The sequence below is a fragment of the Nelumbo lutea genome, chromosome 3 (genome assembly GCF_056320005.1).
Source record: "Nelumbo lutea isolate HS-2025 chromosome 3, American lotus-T2T, whole genome shotgun sequence".
Classification (NCBI taxonomy): domain Eukaryota; kingdom Viridiplantae; phylum Streptophyta; class Magnoliopsida; order Proteales; family Nelumbonaceae; genus Nelumbo; species Nelumbo lutea.
In genome coordinates this window covers 32,686,630-32,702,586 of record NC_142686.1, presented here as the reverse complement: position 1 = coordinate 32,702,586, position 15,957 = coordinate 32,686,630, and the positions used below count along the sequence as shown (strand labels likewise).

The window sequence follows — 15,957 nt, the reverse complement described above, 5'->3', positions numbered from 1 at the left end:
GTATGCTTAGATTGAGACATGGTTTGGAATTTTGATATTAGTGGACGCTTCTCCTGCAGAAACAAGAAATTTTGGAAATATTTGTCTAATTTCACTAAGTTATTTGGAAAATCTATAGGAGTTAAGGTTAAATTACTATACATTTGGAATTAGTTAGTGAAACTTTATTGATTCTTAGAAGCATAACTTTACATTTAAGATGTAAAAAACTATTGTAATCAACTGCAGATATTGGATAAGAGAAGCTTAAAGGCTTAAATGGGTACTTCTCTGTCTCTCATTTAGTCTTTAGCCATCTTCTCTTTTATATTTATGTTGTTCATTTGCCATTTTGATTTCCTTATTTTTTGTTATAGGAGAAAATAAAAATGGTAGAAGATAGAACTATTAAAGATTATGAAGGTTTAGTGGCAGGAACCAGAAGAGAAAAGAGACCAGAATAAAAGAAGAGAGAAGAAAAAGAAGGGTTTGGAAGAAAGTATTGTGGTTGTCTACCAGCTCCCAATCTTGTTTTATTAGATCTAACTACTAATTGATGAGTATTTATAAGAATACCCCTAATAGGGTGGCTGTTCATATAAGCACAGAAAATAGGATGTAGGACCATTGTAACCATGGTCCAATAACTAAAATAAAAAGAACACAGGTTGCTGGCCCAACAACTCAACACTCCCCCTCAAGCTGAGCATTGATGTCAATCATGTCCAGTTTGCTTACATACTACTGTAGCTTAGGCTTTAGAACCCCCTTGGTTAGAACATTAGCCAACTGTTCTTTAGATGCAACATGCAAGAAATGGTAGGCAAACTTCTCCAGATGTGGCTCTTCCTGTATGAAATGTCTATCCACTTTAATATGCTTTGTATGTTGGATAGGATTATGGCTATGTTAATAGCTGCTTGATTATCACAATACAACTTTTTCAAAATTATTATAGACCAATGGTATGAGTACATACAAAAATAAGATCGAAGTGTTGGTATGTGACCATTGTAAGAGACCTGTAGAAAAGATCGAAAGTAATATTTTTAGTGGGTGTTTATTGCTGTTTTCTCTTTTTCCTTTGTTTAGTTATGGGCTTTTTCTCTGTGGGCTGGCCCACTTTCTTATTTGTTTATTATGGTTATAATAATAAACAATGAGGGGCAGCATTGTAATCTGCTCATTAATATCTTAAAGTATAAAAGAAATTGGGGACTCGATGTTGATGATATTGTGGTGAAGTGATTCAGATGGTATTGCTCATCTTAAGTAATTACTAGCCGATGAATTTGAAATTAAGGATCTTGGTGTGTTACGATAACATTCTTTGAAGTGAGATATCTAACTTTCTTCAAAGAGAGAGAGAGAGGGAGGGTCTTTGATTTTTTAATAAGCCATATAAATATTTCATGTTGCTGATCCAAAATGAAATGATGTCATTTGATATTTGTTAATAGTATGGCAGTTAGTACAGTAATATAACATTATTTGTCAATTTTTACAGGAAAGGCTCCATATTCATGTGTTATAACACATGGATTTGTCCTTGATGAGAAAGGTTTAAAGATGAGCAAATCTTTGGGTAATGTTGTAGATCCTAATATTGTGATTGAAGGAGGGAAAAACTCCAAGGTTTGGCACTAATGGTTAATACTTTTACAATTTTCTTTCTCTTATACACTTCATGGTCATCTTGTTTCTTCTTGACAGGAAGCAACTGGTTATGGAGCAGATGTCCTACGACTTTGGGTATCAAGTGTAGATTATACTGGTGATGTAATGATTGGGCCTCAAATCCTACGGCAAATGTCTGACATATATAGGAAACTTCGAGGGACATTGCGATATCTCTTGTCAAATCTGCATGACTGGGATGTATGTTCAAGATTTTAGGCAACTGTTTCTTGTGTGTGTGTGTGTGTGTATGTGGTGCACATCTGTGTATGTATGTGTGTCATCCTCATTTTTGGGTATATGGATAGAAGCATTTCTTTACATTGCCTTATGCTTCCTTTTTCTGTCTTTCTCATTTGTAGCCGGAGAATGCAGTTTCTTATAGCAATCTTCCAATGATTGATCAGCATGCACTGTTCCAGCTTGGAAATGTTGTAAAAAGTATCAAAGATAGTTATGAAAATTATCAGTTTTACAAGATATTTCAGGTAAAATGGTTTCCTAGCCACATCATTTTGTATGCATCTGCATGGCTATGTGAAGTTAAGGCCTTAGAAGTATTGGGTATGTTTTGATTGGATATTTCATGTAACTATATATGTAGCTATTGTGCTTATGCTTGATGTCATAAATTAACTTGAAATAAATAATCAGCTTCGCTTTGTATCTTTCTATCAGGTTGTCTGCCTTATTCATTCATGAACATTCACTTGCACCCCTCTAGTACCTTCCCATTAGGAAGATTAAGAAGATCTCAGGTCTGATTATTTCCAAGTGCTTTTTTTTTTGATGAATAACATAGCACTTTCATTAGAGAAATAAGTACAAAGAAGATGGGGAGAGGTAAAATCTCTTAACCGTCCCCTAGGGAAAACAACAAACAAAGAGTATCCACCTAGAAATTGGCGCTTCTCTTTACCCATTTTATCTAAAGTTCCAAGCCTTGTGCTAACTGATTAAACAATCTATTTTTTTTTTTTTCATTTGCAAACTTCCATAGACCACCAAGCTTGCGACAGTTCTGATCCTTAGCCTTCTTCATGCCTTCCATCACTGCCAAGACCTCAGCCATGAGAGAGTCTCCAACACCAATAGGACCAGAATATAAAGCAATGACTTTTCCTTCTTCATCCCTAAAGGCTCCACCTATGCCTGAAGGCCCTAGATTACCTTCACTACTGCCATCAAAATTCAGTTTGACAAACCCATTGGCTGGTGGAGATCAAAGGGAAACAATTCTTGTCTTTGCTGGGGCTGAATCTGCCACCTCCTTCAAATTCCTTCTTACCATGTTGGTGGAGATACCTTCAAACAATTTCAGGGACTGCACCCACACTACCACTCTAATAGCGACTGCCTGAATGACAGTTTCCTTACTACTTTCCTTATCAGAGAATATTCTTGAATTCCTTTCTTCCCAAACAGTCCAACAAATGGCAGCCCTTACACATCTCCATAGAGTCCTACCCCTCTTCTTTGGCCATCTGGAAAAAGATGAGGCAAATAAACCTCGTACATCTCGAGGGAGCGTCCACCTGCAATCAAACAAGTTGAAAAACCAAAGCCAAATATCTGAAACAAAAGGGCAGGGAATTAATAGGTGATAGAAATTTTCACCATTAGCCTTATAGAGGACACACCAGTTGAGAGATAAGCACCAGTTAGGCATTTTTCTTTGGAGCAAGTCACAAGTGTTACACCTATCCAGAAAGGCTTCCCAACAAAAGGCCCCAATCCTAGGAGGAATTGGTTTACTCCAAACTTCAAGAACAGGAAAGTTAATTCCCAGGCTATCAAAAGGCTGCATTAAGGCTTTGAAAAAGGAGGCACAAGAAAACATCCCAGAGGAGGTCAAATTTCAAATCCTACTATCCCCTGCCCTGGATCCAAAAAAGCCCCACCCAAGATCTGAGTTAGAGCCGAGACAGAAAGGATTTCAGAATCCCTAAGGCCCCCCTAAAACCCAAGTCCCAATCAAACCCAGAGCCAGAATCTGAAGGAACAAGAAAAGTGGACACTGGCTTATCTTTAAAGGAAGACAGGGAATACAAAGAAGGGAATTGCTCCTTCAAACAGATATCCCCAACCCAATTATGTTCCCAAAATTTCACCCAATTGCCAGAACAAAGGTCATACCTGATACAAGCCAGGAAGGGAGGGAGAATAGCATGAATAGATCTCCAAGGGGAGAGGGAAAAACTCTTAACCCTCCCCAAGAAAGTCGAAAAAAAAAGTTACAGCACAGCCCAAAACAAATGTTCCCTTCCCATCCCTTGTTTAACCAGAGTATCTGCAATGGAATTTGCAGATCTCTTCATCCAATGAAACTGAATCTCTATTCCCCAAGTTACCCAGTCAAACTCTCTTTTATCGTTAGCAAATTTCCATAGTTTACTATTCTCCTTTTGCAGCCAACCTATCACCAGTTTAGAATCTCCTTCTACAATTAGCTTTTGAATATTCAATTCCTCTGCCTTCTTTACCCCTTCCAACCCTGCCATGACCTCGGCCTTAAGTGAGTCAGCAGCCCCAATAGGACCAGAATACATCACAATTACTTTCCCCTCTTCATCTCTAAAGGTTCCTCCTACACCTGAGGGCTCCAGATTATCCTCACTACTATCATCAAAGTTCAGTTTAGAATCTCCTTCCATATTTTTATTCATTGCCTCCCTCCAATCAGGTTATGTTACTACTGCAACAGTTTGAGGAACAGGAAGAGAAGAGGAAATAACAGACATGAAAACCCAATATGAAAGAGGCACATGATTATAATACAAATAATAGGTTAAAAGGTAAGCATTATTACAGATAAACTGTGATGAGACTCAGTACTCTAGAGCTTCCCCTTGTACAAGAAAATGGGAAGTTCAAGATCAATGTTAGGAGAAGAAATAATGGGCGCATCATCAATAGCAAGAGGATCGACAAGAGGAGAAATGGTTGAACTGAATGACTTTTTTTTTTCTAAAATATTCAAAGGCAAAATAATCAACCCAGTTTCAGCTTGATCTATTAAGGATCTTGCAACCTCCTGAATGACTTTTTTTACTAAAATACAAAACAATACATAATTCAGTTCGGCCACTTCAGCTTTTATCAAATGGTCCCTAATACTTTGTGGCCAATCTGTGCTAGGCTCCACCTATATATTTTCCTTCTTTCTCCTAGCATAAACTTGTACTTCCTTGTTTGGCACTGCACTTTCAAAGGTAAATGGATGACCACAGAAATAGGCAAAGGAAACACAAAACTTCTCTCTTTGTTAGTACTCCCCCTAAAGTGAGACTTGAGAAGGAAAACACTAATCCAACCCAAAAAAGGTAACATTTTTAATAACAAATCTTCTTCTAGATATAAAAAATCTTTTTTCTAGATATCAGATAAAAGTGCCTATATCCCTTTTAAGTAGATGAATACCTAGAAAGGCAGTTGCTTTAATTTATAATTTATTTGGACCCAGAACATAAATACAGCATATGCAACCAAAAACATGAAGTGGAAGAGGAAATAATGACCGGTCAGGGATGGTGATTTGATGTGGGGACTTACAACCAAGCACCCTAGAGGCATCCTATGAGGTGGAAGAAAATATAACGGTATCCACAACATCTTCCCAAATTTTCACACGAAAATTCATACCATAAAATAAATTCTCGGAAACCTCCATTATATGGTGCTTTTTTCTTTCAGCCACACCATTTTTTTTGTGGTTTCTTTGCACTGAACTTAGATGTATAATTCCTTTCTCTTAGGTACACAGTTAAGTTCTTCTCAAGGTACTCTTTTGCATTATCTGATAGAAATATTTTAATTTTTTTTTAATATTATGTGTTGATCATCCTGTAAAAATCCTGATAATGAGGAATTTCATCTTTGTTATGAAAGTGGTACAACTACATGACAAGTCATCCACATATAAAATAACAGTTGCCTCTCATTATGGGTAAATGGTTAAGCCCCCAAAATTTGTATGCTTTATATTGAATGAAATCAATTTCTTTTATTCATCAAAATGTAGGAAATTTGCAATGACTAATAGACATACCTCACTAAAACTTTGAAGTAGAAGAAGACTTAAGTAACTCAGGGAACAAAAACTTCAATTATTCAAAAGAAATGTGACCCAAATGCATATGCCATAATTTGTTATTAATAACAGTAATGATGTACCAGTGACTCGTTAAAACCATGTAACTGAAGTTCCACAGATTTCTTGGACAGGCCATCTAGCAACTAAATGCCCTTTACTTCATAGTCATTTCCTATCTTCCTCATTCTCTTTGGGTCCTGAAAACACAATGGTTGGGAAAGAATACTACATAACAATTTAACTATCTTCCCTCAAATATAAAATCATGTTGTATCAAGAATACTACATAACAATCACATCCCAAAACATGATTGTACTTCATTGTCATTTCCTATCTTCCCAATTCTTTGGTGTTCGCTTCATGAATCTCACCATTTTGCTCTATGAAAAGCCATGTTTTCTGTCAAATTACCAGCCTTTAAATCATTTCTTACCTATTCAGACCACATTTCTCTGATCTCCCCCCTCCCCTTTCTGTGCCTTCTACTAAATTCACTCATTGGTCTAATCATTGGTCATCTGTACACAAACCATCCTTTCCAATGTGCTCATTTCTGATTCTATCTTTCTAACCTTGCTACTCATCCATCTCAACATCCTCATCAGCTAAACTATTTTTTTAACATGTTTCTGATTTTCTGTCAATCCAATTAGAATATAAATTTATATTTTATTGATAAAGAATGTTGTATCTATTGAGCATTACTTGGACCTGGGTGACCAGGGTTCGTAGATGGATACAGTCTCTTTGTATGTGCAGGGGTAAGGTTGTGTAGATCTGTCCCTCCCCAGCCCCACATTGGTGGGAGCCTCATGCACACCCTTTTTTATTTATAGAGCATTACCCACTTAAAATGGCCATAATCACTACTAAAAACCTCTCTAGTTCAGTGAGAGTAGGAGATATAAAGAGTATTAACAGCCTAACATTATTTCAACTATCATCATCAGCTGGGAGTTTTATTTATTGCTTTCTTTTATGTTATTTCCAAAAGTGGAAATAAATGCTACAAAAATTGCATAGAAATTTTATTTCAGAGAGACAAGAAAAAGTTTGTAGATATAATTTGGAATCTGTTTCTGGCATGGCATAAGCATCAATGTTTGTACTATTATGAGAAATATTAGAGTTTCTTGTATTTTGTTGCATTCTGATCCTTTTCTCTTTTATTTCAGATCCTACAGCGTTTTGCTATTGTAGACCTGTCAAATTTCTATTTTGATGTTGCTAAAGATCGACTTTACGTTGGGTATTTATTAGTTCTTCTTTATCCATATTTCCGTTCATGCCTAGTTGCCTTTTGTCTTTCTTTTTTCCTAATTTATCTCTTTCCCTTTTTATTTTGTTTGTTAAATGTAAAATCATTGTTTTTAATTGGTAACTAACAATATTTCATTGATATATTAATTATTATAAGGGATATCATCTAAAACTCACCATGACTTTTTCACATTTTTCTTAAACTGACCATGACTTTTCAAAACCTCTAGAGAGCCCCCTGTCAGTATGTTTTATTGTCTAAAACTCATCTTTTGTGTCTTTCTTTTCCCCCGATTAGACTTTTTCAGTTAAAAATAAAAATTAGACCTGTTCATGCCCTTGAAATCCTTGTGAGCCAATGCCTGTTTCATTATGATCAAACTAATATTCTTGCATATCCTATGCAAGGGATAAGCTTTGAAGAGACTCTTCGGTTCATTTCCTTCCAAATGCTTCATAATGTGGCAAATAGTGTCATCCACCATACAATCACAATGTGTCAGCCCCAAATTTTTAAATTTTTTGGGTACTTGGCAAGATAGAAATAAATGTTTTTTTTTTTTTTGAGAAAAGTTGACTGATTTCATTAAACAAAGAGAGGGGACACAAGAAGGTGTTCAAGGAGAAGAAGAAAGAAAAACAGGGATCAGACCCCTAAGAATTACGCGGGAGGTTCTAATCACAGTACAGAACTTCCTAAAGAGCACCTAATTTTGCTAACCTATCTGCAAGAGAATTGAGTTCCCTTGGGATCCGGTGCAGGTTTGGATTTGAAGCTGCCAATAAATCCCCTGCTTCTGCCAGAAAGTGACCGAGTCTCCACGGTCCAGCTTCCTGTCTTCCTAACTACTTTATGGTGTTAGCTGAATCTCCCTCTATGGATAAATTCTGAATGCCTATCCGGTTATCTGAATTGGGTTCCCGTAAGTGCAGCCATCACATCTTCCTTAGAAGAGTCACCTGAGGCGCGCCTAGGTGCACAGTCGAGGCGCATTTTAGGGTAGGTGCCTTGCCTAGGTCTTAGGTGCAGCCCTTTCATTTTGAAAATTTGACGCTTTTTTGCTTTTTTGAGTCTAGCAGCTAGGCCCCCACTCTGGTTCACTTGCTTCGCTCGCTTACTGAAGCTTCAAGAACCCCCCTATTTGGTAATGTTGTCATTCATTCATCCTAATAAGATATCTTCTTAAAAAGCAATTAAAACTATAAAATCATTATTTTTTGTAAAAACTAAGAATTTAAGACCCTAACATGGACCTTATTTAGGCTAGCCTCGAGGGGCATGGCACAAAGGCAGCTCGTAGACTCAGGATTGTAATGTCACATTAGCTACTTGAAGTAATGTAATTGAGAAAAAAAGAGACTCTGGGTTTTATATGCGCTAAAATGTTTTATATGTTTGATTTTATTTTTAAAATCTTATTTGAATATGCTTTGCATATTATGCTTATGCATTTTAATTTTAGATAATAGGTTTTTTAAAACATTTATTTTAAAATTTAAGTTTATATTTTTATTAATACAATGTTTAATAATTTTTTGATTTTTGTTTGCATTTTTGGTTTTTTTTAATTTTTTGACATTTTTAAATTTTTAGCTTTTTTTTTTTATTTTTGCGCCTTGCTTAAAAAGGCGTGCACCTCGCCTTTCACCTTGCGCCTCAGGCGCAAATTGACCCCTGCGCCTTGCGCTTTTAAGACACTGGGCTGCACCTATCGGTCCACTGTACACCCAGCAGATGTTTCCATTTTCATCCCTTAGTACTCCTCCAATACCAGCAGCTCTGGGGTTTCCTGAAGCACTTCCATCGAAGCTTAGGGTCCATGTTTCTTCTGTCCTAAGGAGAGCCCCCCTGTAGATGGGGGGGGGGGGGGAAGGAGAAAAGGAAGAGGCCACCATCCCTGTTGAGGTCATTTATGGAGACTCCTTTAAACTTGTCTGAACTGGCTTCCCACTGATTACAGAGGTAGGTGATGTCTGAGTTCAAATCAGTCCTTGATCTTGCCTTGCTCTCAAATAGCCAGTTGTTCCTTTCTTCCCAAACTCCCCAAAGCACAACATGCAGAATTATTTGCCAAAGCACAGCATGTAGAAATAAATGGTTTTTTTCCTCTTCCACCTCTTCACAAAGAATATGTTTGCTTGTCAAGTTGATATTTTTCAATTTTAGCTGATCTTGAATGAAGATATTCTCCAAACCTTTCATTCAAGCTAATGCCTCCAGTCTTGTTGATACCCTTTTTTTTTGATAAGTGAATAATGATTTTATTAATAAGAAGGGGAGTGTACATTCACCCTAAGAGGAAGCACGAGATGTTACCTCCCCTTAGAGGTGAGAGCATAAAACAAAACTTAGCAGAATACAATCAGAGTGGCGGAAAATAACTCAACTCTTGAGGCCCCTTGTTTTGCCAAAGAAGCTGCCATGTCATTTGCTGATCTGCTGACCCACTGACAGGTGACTGACATATTTATTGTGAGCCAATTAACTTTCTTAAGATCTTTGTAGCCCCATAGAACTGTTTCTGGACTCGACAACCAATCCACTACCACCTTAGAATCTCCCTCAACTATCAGATTTTCCACTCCTAGTTGGTTTGCAGCATGTGTTCCTTGCTCCACTGCCAGTATCTCAGCCCTTGATTAATCTCCAACTCCCACTCCCACTGGTCCCGAGAATGGGAATAGGATGTTTCTATCCTTATCTCTTAAGATCCGTCCTATGCCTGACTGCTGCCATCAAAGTTCAGCTTTACCACACTCTCTGTAGGAGGTTTCCACCCTATCTGTAGTCTATTCTTTTTGGGGGCTGTGGAGGCCACCTCTGTCAAACTTTCCCAGAGATCATCAAAAGAATAACCTTTAAACAGATCTGAAGTTTTTAGCCAATGAATTGTTCTTATCAAAATGCACTTCTTTGCTTCATCAATGCTTCTTTCCTTTTCTTGCATTATTCTAAAATTCTTTTCCTCCTAGATAGTCCACAAAATGGCTGTGCTCTGATACACTTCCACATTAGTTTCCCTCTCTTAGTTGGCTGCCCAAAAGTAGACGCCTTGACGGATTAAAAAACAGGTTTAGTTCAGAGGGCAAGGTCCATCTGAGGAAATTAGGGAGGGTGCCTGAAATTGCCTTCCAAGGGGTTGTGAGTGAAGCCTGTTGAGATATCTCCGCATCCGAACCAGTCTCAGAACAGCCATGAATGCTAGCCACCACCTCATGCCATAACCTCTTTTTTGATTCAGCTCACTACTTCCCAGGTGACCAAATGATCCTTTTTTCCTTCCCCTGGCTCCCATAGGAAGTCCCTCATCAATTTTTCAATCCTCATTGATTCCCTCTTACCCTATAACTTTCTTTGGCAACACTTGAAATTACCCTATTATAATATGAGCTCACCAAGAACTCTCCCATGGGCTTATCAGTGCATACCCATTGATGCTCTATCTAGAAAGATCATTTAATTTTCTATTACTTGCAATAACCTTGTAAACTCCTTTTTATGGTGATCAATCAGTGGCCTTTTAAATGACAGTTGCAAGATCTCCTTTTTCATAGCATTTACTCATATTGTGATTTTAATCCTGACTAAGATTGTACTGCTGGGGCAGACGTTACAGTTTTCTCTCAAAGATCCAAGCATCTTCTAAAATTTGACCTGAGATCCACTCTCGCATCTAGTGTTGTCAATTGACCGGTTTTGGGCTGGACCCCGTTGAAATCAAAATCAATTTGGATGGATTGGGCGGACCAATAAGACATTGAATTGAACCAGTCCAGACTTAATGGTCCAAAATATTTATTGGATTGGATTGGACCCGGTTCATCCTTAATGGATTTATTTTGTATTGAGTCAGATTGAACCAAATATCAGGTTCGTTGATAGAAGATAAGAATACAGGTGTCAATGGACCAGGTTTGGTTTGGAACACATCTAAATTGAAACCGATTTGAACAGATTGGATGGTCCAGACATTGAATTGGACCGGTCCAATATGGTCCTAAGAATTCATTGGATTGGATTGGTCCTGCCCAATTGACACCCCTACTCACATCCATTTTATTCACATATTCCTTTTTCTTCTTCCAACTTCCCTTGCTCCCGTTTATCTTTGTAATTGGTTCGTTTCATATAACTTATGTAATTAACTCCTCCATTAAACTCATAATTTTTTTTTTCTTTTGGTAACCATCTAATGTAGAAGACAATACGATATCCTGTAGGCAAATTTTCTCTCATAAGAACTTCCAACTCTTAAATTTCCAATTATGATAACTCACTGCATCTACATCACTGTTTGAAATTGTCACAAAGTAAATGGAAGAAATAGAAACACAACATGATGAGCACTAAAAGAGCTCAACTAATGCCAATATCTTATCACTTGAAAAATTCTAAAATTGGTATAGGAATTAAAATAAAATTGATTTATTTCTCCATGGATTGTTTCCTTGCTTTTGGTATCTATATCATTCTCCGTTGAATCGGAATAACTCATCCTCATGTTTTCAAGTGAGGAAGAATCCATGTTGTCATCATATTCAATGTTTTAAAAACCAACCCGGAGGTCGAACTGTTTTTGCCTCTGGGTTGAATGTGTCAAACTGTTATATGTCATCATTTTATGTATATATATGTATGTATAAACATTTATTATTGAATAAAATAATGTATAATGATATCCTACATGTAGTATATGTATATAAATTTATTATTGTGTTTAATTTATATTTTTTATTTATAAAAAATGCTAAAGACTGGAATTTGTGATAAAAAATGGTTTTTTTTTGGCAAAAGTAGCAGGGCAAGGCACCTTCGACTCGTTGGAACACGTAGATCACAACCCCAAAATTGACATAAAGATAACCCCTATTGGACAACAAAGCACTAAGTTATGGCCTTCGGAATTTGTATAAACATAGTGTGTAACTGTGACCCAATGATCTGGTCAAACGGGTTGATGATTCAACTGCCCGGGTGGAATGGGTTTTGACCAAGTCAACCTTTTTTCTCAGATCCTGGGTTTTAGGAAAAGAAGACCCAGAATCATGACCAAGTGACTTGTTTGAACAGTTTGACCGTTCTAATTGACGATGGGTTGAAAAGACTGATCATATTCATGAATGAATTTGATCTTTGATGAAATTTGTGGGCAGTTTCAACATCTAATTGTCCTTCCTCTTGTACTATCTTGTGTGATGACTTCATAAATATGAAGCTTTAATAATGGATGGCTCTACATCTAGTTGAAATTTCATCCCTTGGGCAGGATACTGCAAATTTAATTGAGACTAACAAATCACATTTGCCTCCATGTGGCAAGGCCTTGTTTGGCTAGTCAATATAGGGAGATCAACCATCCCATTGTTGAAAGTATGAACTGTAACCTAATGAAACTGGTAGGCACCATTTAACGATATGGAGTCTGTTCAAATTTGGAAGGTGATGACGTTGAAGGTGGGATTACAGTTGAAGATGGTGATGGTGGGTCTCTAGTAGAGGTACTAAAGGAATATGTATTTAAGGATATAGGGATGGGGCAGATACTGCCTTTGGTGGGAGTTGGAGATGTTGAAGGGGCAAAGAAGAGAATGGACTTCTTGAACATAGAATTTTCAGGGGGTAGAGTTTTGAAAGACAAGGAAAAAGGGATTGAGAATGGGGAGGAGAAGGAGATTCATGATGAAAGGGTGCTGAGAGCTGAACCAAAATTGGTCTAAAAAATTGCAGAAGAGGTGGCTGAGCAACACCAAAGTGAGGAATAAAGGGTGGACTGGGGGTTGAGTTATGAAGGCTGATAGAATAAAAAGTTGTGGAATGACTAAAGGGCTTGAATGGGAAATAATTAGAGAGAAACTTTATAAAGATAATTTGGGTGGTGCTTGTTCAAGATTTTATAGGGGAAAGAGGAAATATCAGACTAGACCTCTGCAAGAAAACAATAGTCCTGATTTGGACAATGAAAAAGACGTTGAAGACAATGAGTCAAGTGAGATTAGTGAGGATGAGATTCGAATGAATGGGTATTGAAAAGTCAATTGATTTAGATAAGGTAGTGGAGCTGAGCAAGTCCTTGGGGTTATTTATTTATTTATTTTTTTTTGGGGGGGGGGAGTAGTTTGCTTGGAAAACCTTTAAAGAATTAGAAGAGAAATATAGGATGTCCTTTGATTAAAAGTAGTGTACGATCTTCTGATAAGGTGGAAAATAAGGAGGAAGAGGGTTGTTGATAAAGGGATTGGCGAGCTGGCTTCTGACAAGATTTTCAAGAAGAATGTAGTTTTGGAGTTAGAAAGGATTAATGCAGGTTGAAGGGATACACAATATAAGTGTTATATCCCTCGTTCTCGACGTTCTTTTGTGTGTTCTGATGTTACATTTTTTGAGTTTGTTCCTTTCTTCTCCAAGTCAAATACTTCTTCTCCTCTATTGCCATCACCTCCTCTTCCAGTTCCTGTTGAGGATCCCGTTCCTCTTGTTCTGGTCGTGACCCAGTATTCGCCTCCAGTGCAGCTACCTAAGAGAGGACCACCTATCCGACAAGTGTATACACATCGTCAGGCGTTGGCTCCTCCCTTAGCTTCGTCACCGTCGACAGATCCGACAGTTGATCCCACCCCAGCCCCAACCCCAAGTTTTGACCTTGATCTTCCTATTGCTTTGCCGGAATGTAAACACAATTGCACTCTCCATCCCATTTCCAATTATGTTTCTGTATCTCACCTTTCGACTTTCCATCGATAGTTTGTTTCTATGTTATCCTCTGTCTCTGTTCCCATGGATGTCCAGGAAGCCCTCACTTCTCCAGGGTGGCGCCAAGCAATGGAAGAATAACTCTTGGCCCTGACTCGTACTCATATGTGGGACCTCACCACTCTTACTCCTGGTAAGCATGTGGTCGGCTGTAAGTGGGTGTACACGGTTAAATACTTACCTGATGGGAGTGCTAAAAGGTTGAAAGCTCGGTTAGTTGCCAAAGGTTATTCATAGCAGTATGGTATTGATTACACCGACACCTTCTCTCCGGTTACCAAAGTTGGGTCAGTTCGTGTTTTGATTTCTCTTGCTACTATGTATGATTGGCCCTTCTTTCAGCTTGACATCAAGAATGCTTTTTTACATGGTGATCTTCTTGAGGAGGTGTACATGGAGCAACCACTAGGGTTTGTTGCTCAGGGGGAAGGTGAGAAGGTATGTAGACTTAAGAAGACTATTTATGGACTTAAACAATCTCCCTGTGCATGGTTTGGGACATTTAGTGAAGTGGTGAAGAAGTTTGGAATGAAACAGTGTCAGGTTGACCATTTCGTATTCATCTATGAATCAAATGCTGGGAAGATTCTCTTGGTGGTATATTTAGATGACATTGTTATCACAGGTAGTGACAGACCAGGAATTGACAGGTTGAAGACTTACTTGCATGATCACTTCCAAACAAAGGATCTTGGCAAATTAAGATACTTCCTAGGGATAGAGGTTGCAGGGTCCAAGAATGGTATTAATTTGTGCCAGAGGAAATATGTTCTTGATTTGCTAGAAGAAACAGGGTTGTTGGGTGCCAGACCAACTGAAACGCCTATGGAACTGAATGCTAGATCGGGTAGTGATACAGGTGAGGAGTTTGAGGATCCGGGAAGGTACAGAAGGCTGGTGGGTAAGCTTAATTACCTAACCATCACTCGACCTGATATCTCATTTGCAGTCACTGTAGTGAATCAATTTATGCAGAATCCTAGAATCCCACACTGGGAGACAGTCCTAAGGATTGTGAGGTATTTGAAGGGTGCTCCAGGTCGTGTTTTGTTGTATAAGAGTGGAGGAAGTCTTGAGATAGAGGGATACACAGATGCTGATTGGGCCGGGTCCATATCTGACAGAAGGTCCACTATAGGGTATTGCACTTTTCTTGGTGGGAACTTAGTGACATGGAAGAGTAAGAAGCAGACAGTGGTAGCAAGAAGCAGTGCAGAGGCTGAATATAGGGCTATGGCTCACACGACATGCGAACTGGTGTGGTTAAAGTATCTACTAGAGGAGATGGGATACTTGATTGACACTCCTATGAAGCTATACTGTGATAATCAAGCTGTAGTTCATATCTCCTCTAATCCAGTGTTTCATGAAAGGACGAAGCATATAGAAGTGGATTGCCACTTTGTACATGAGAAGGTGCTAGTGGAGTGATAAGTATAGCATATGTGAACACAGGAAATCAATGGGCAGATCTGTTTACCAAAGGGTTGAATCGGGGAAGAGTGGACTACATATGTAACAAGCTGGGACTATATGACATATACTCACCAGCTTGAGGGGGAGTGTTAGAGTCGGTTGTACAGGGGTAGTACAGTCCTTTTATGTTTAGTTATATATGTATTGCTCAGCTGATGTGGTTCTCACTTAAGTGAGAGCACAATGGTAATCCTTGTATATCTTAGAAGAGTATAAATAAAAGAAGGGCCGACTAGAGGGATTTTGACTTTTCTCTCTAGTTCGGTGTGACATTTTCTACTTTTCCTTCTCTTTCTTCTTCTCCTTCTCTCTCTCTCTCTCTCTCTCTCTTCCTTCTCTTTCTTCTGATCTGAACATATATGAACATCTAATCTGAGTTTTATCAATAAGTAACCCATAAGAAAGATCACTTGGTAAGATGGGAGAAGGTGGTAAGGTTGAAGGTAGGAGGCCTGGTGATTGGAAATGTTAGAATGAAAAACTTGGCTTTGTAAAGCAAATGGTTTTGGAGGTTTCTTAAGGAAAATGAAAGATTGTATGACAAAGTCGTAGCAAGTATCCACGGGCTATCAAACAACGGATGGGATGCTGGTTGCCTGCATAGAGCTACTCTGGCTGCTCCTTGGAAATCCATCCATGATTTCATTCCTACCTTCCTCAACCATGTCAGGTATGATTTATCCTTGGGTCAGAAAATTAGATTTTGGGAAGATGTTTGGG

General features: G+C 38.2%; 1 protein-coding gene across 1 annotated transcript in view; it reads left to right on the top strand.

The window, feature by feature from the left end:
* Window positions 1–15,957, top strand: part of OVA2 (tRNA synthetase class I (I, L, M and V) family protein) — an 84,264-nt gene that overhangs the window by 60,163 nt on the left and 8,144 nt on the right. The window contains exons 16-19 of the mRNA XM_088981463.1: window positions 1,487–1,614; window positions 1,693–1,857; window positions 2,019–2,144; window positions 6,926–6,999. Coding sequence (XP_088837589.1) covers window positions 1,487–1,614; window positions 1,693–1,857; window positions 2,019–2,144; window positions 6,926–6,999 — 493 coding nt within the window. The remainder of the gene's footprint in view (window positions 1–1,486; window positions 1,615–1,692; window positions 1,858–2,018; window positions 2,145–6,925; window positions 7,000–15,957) is intronic.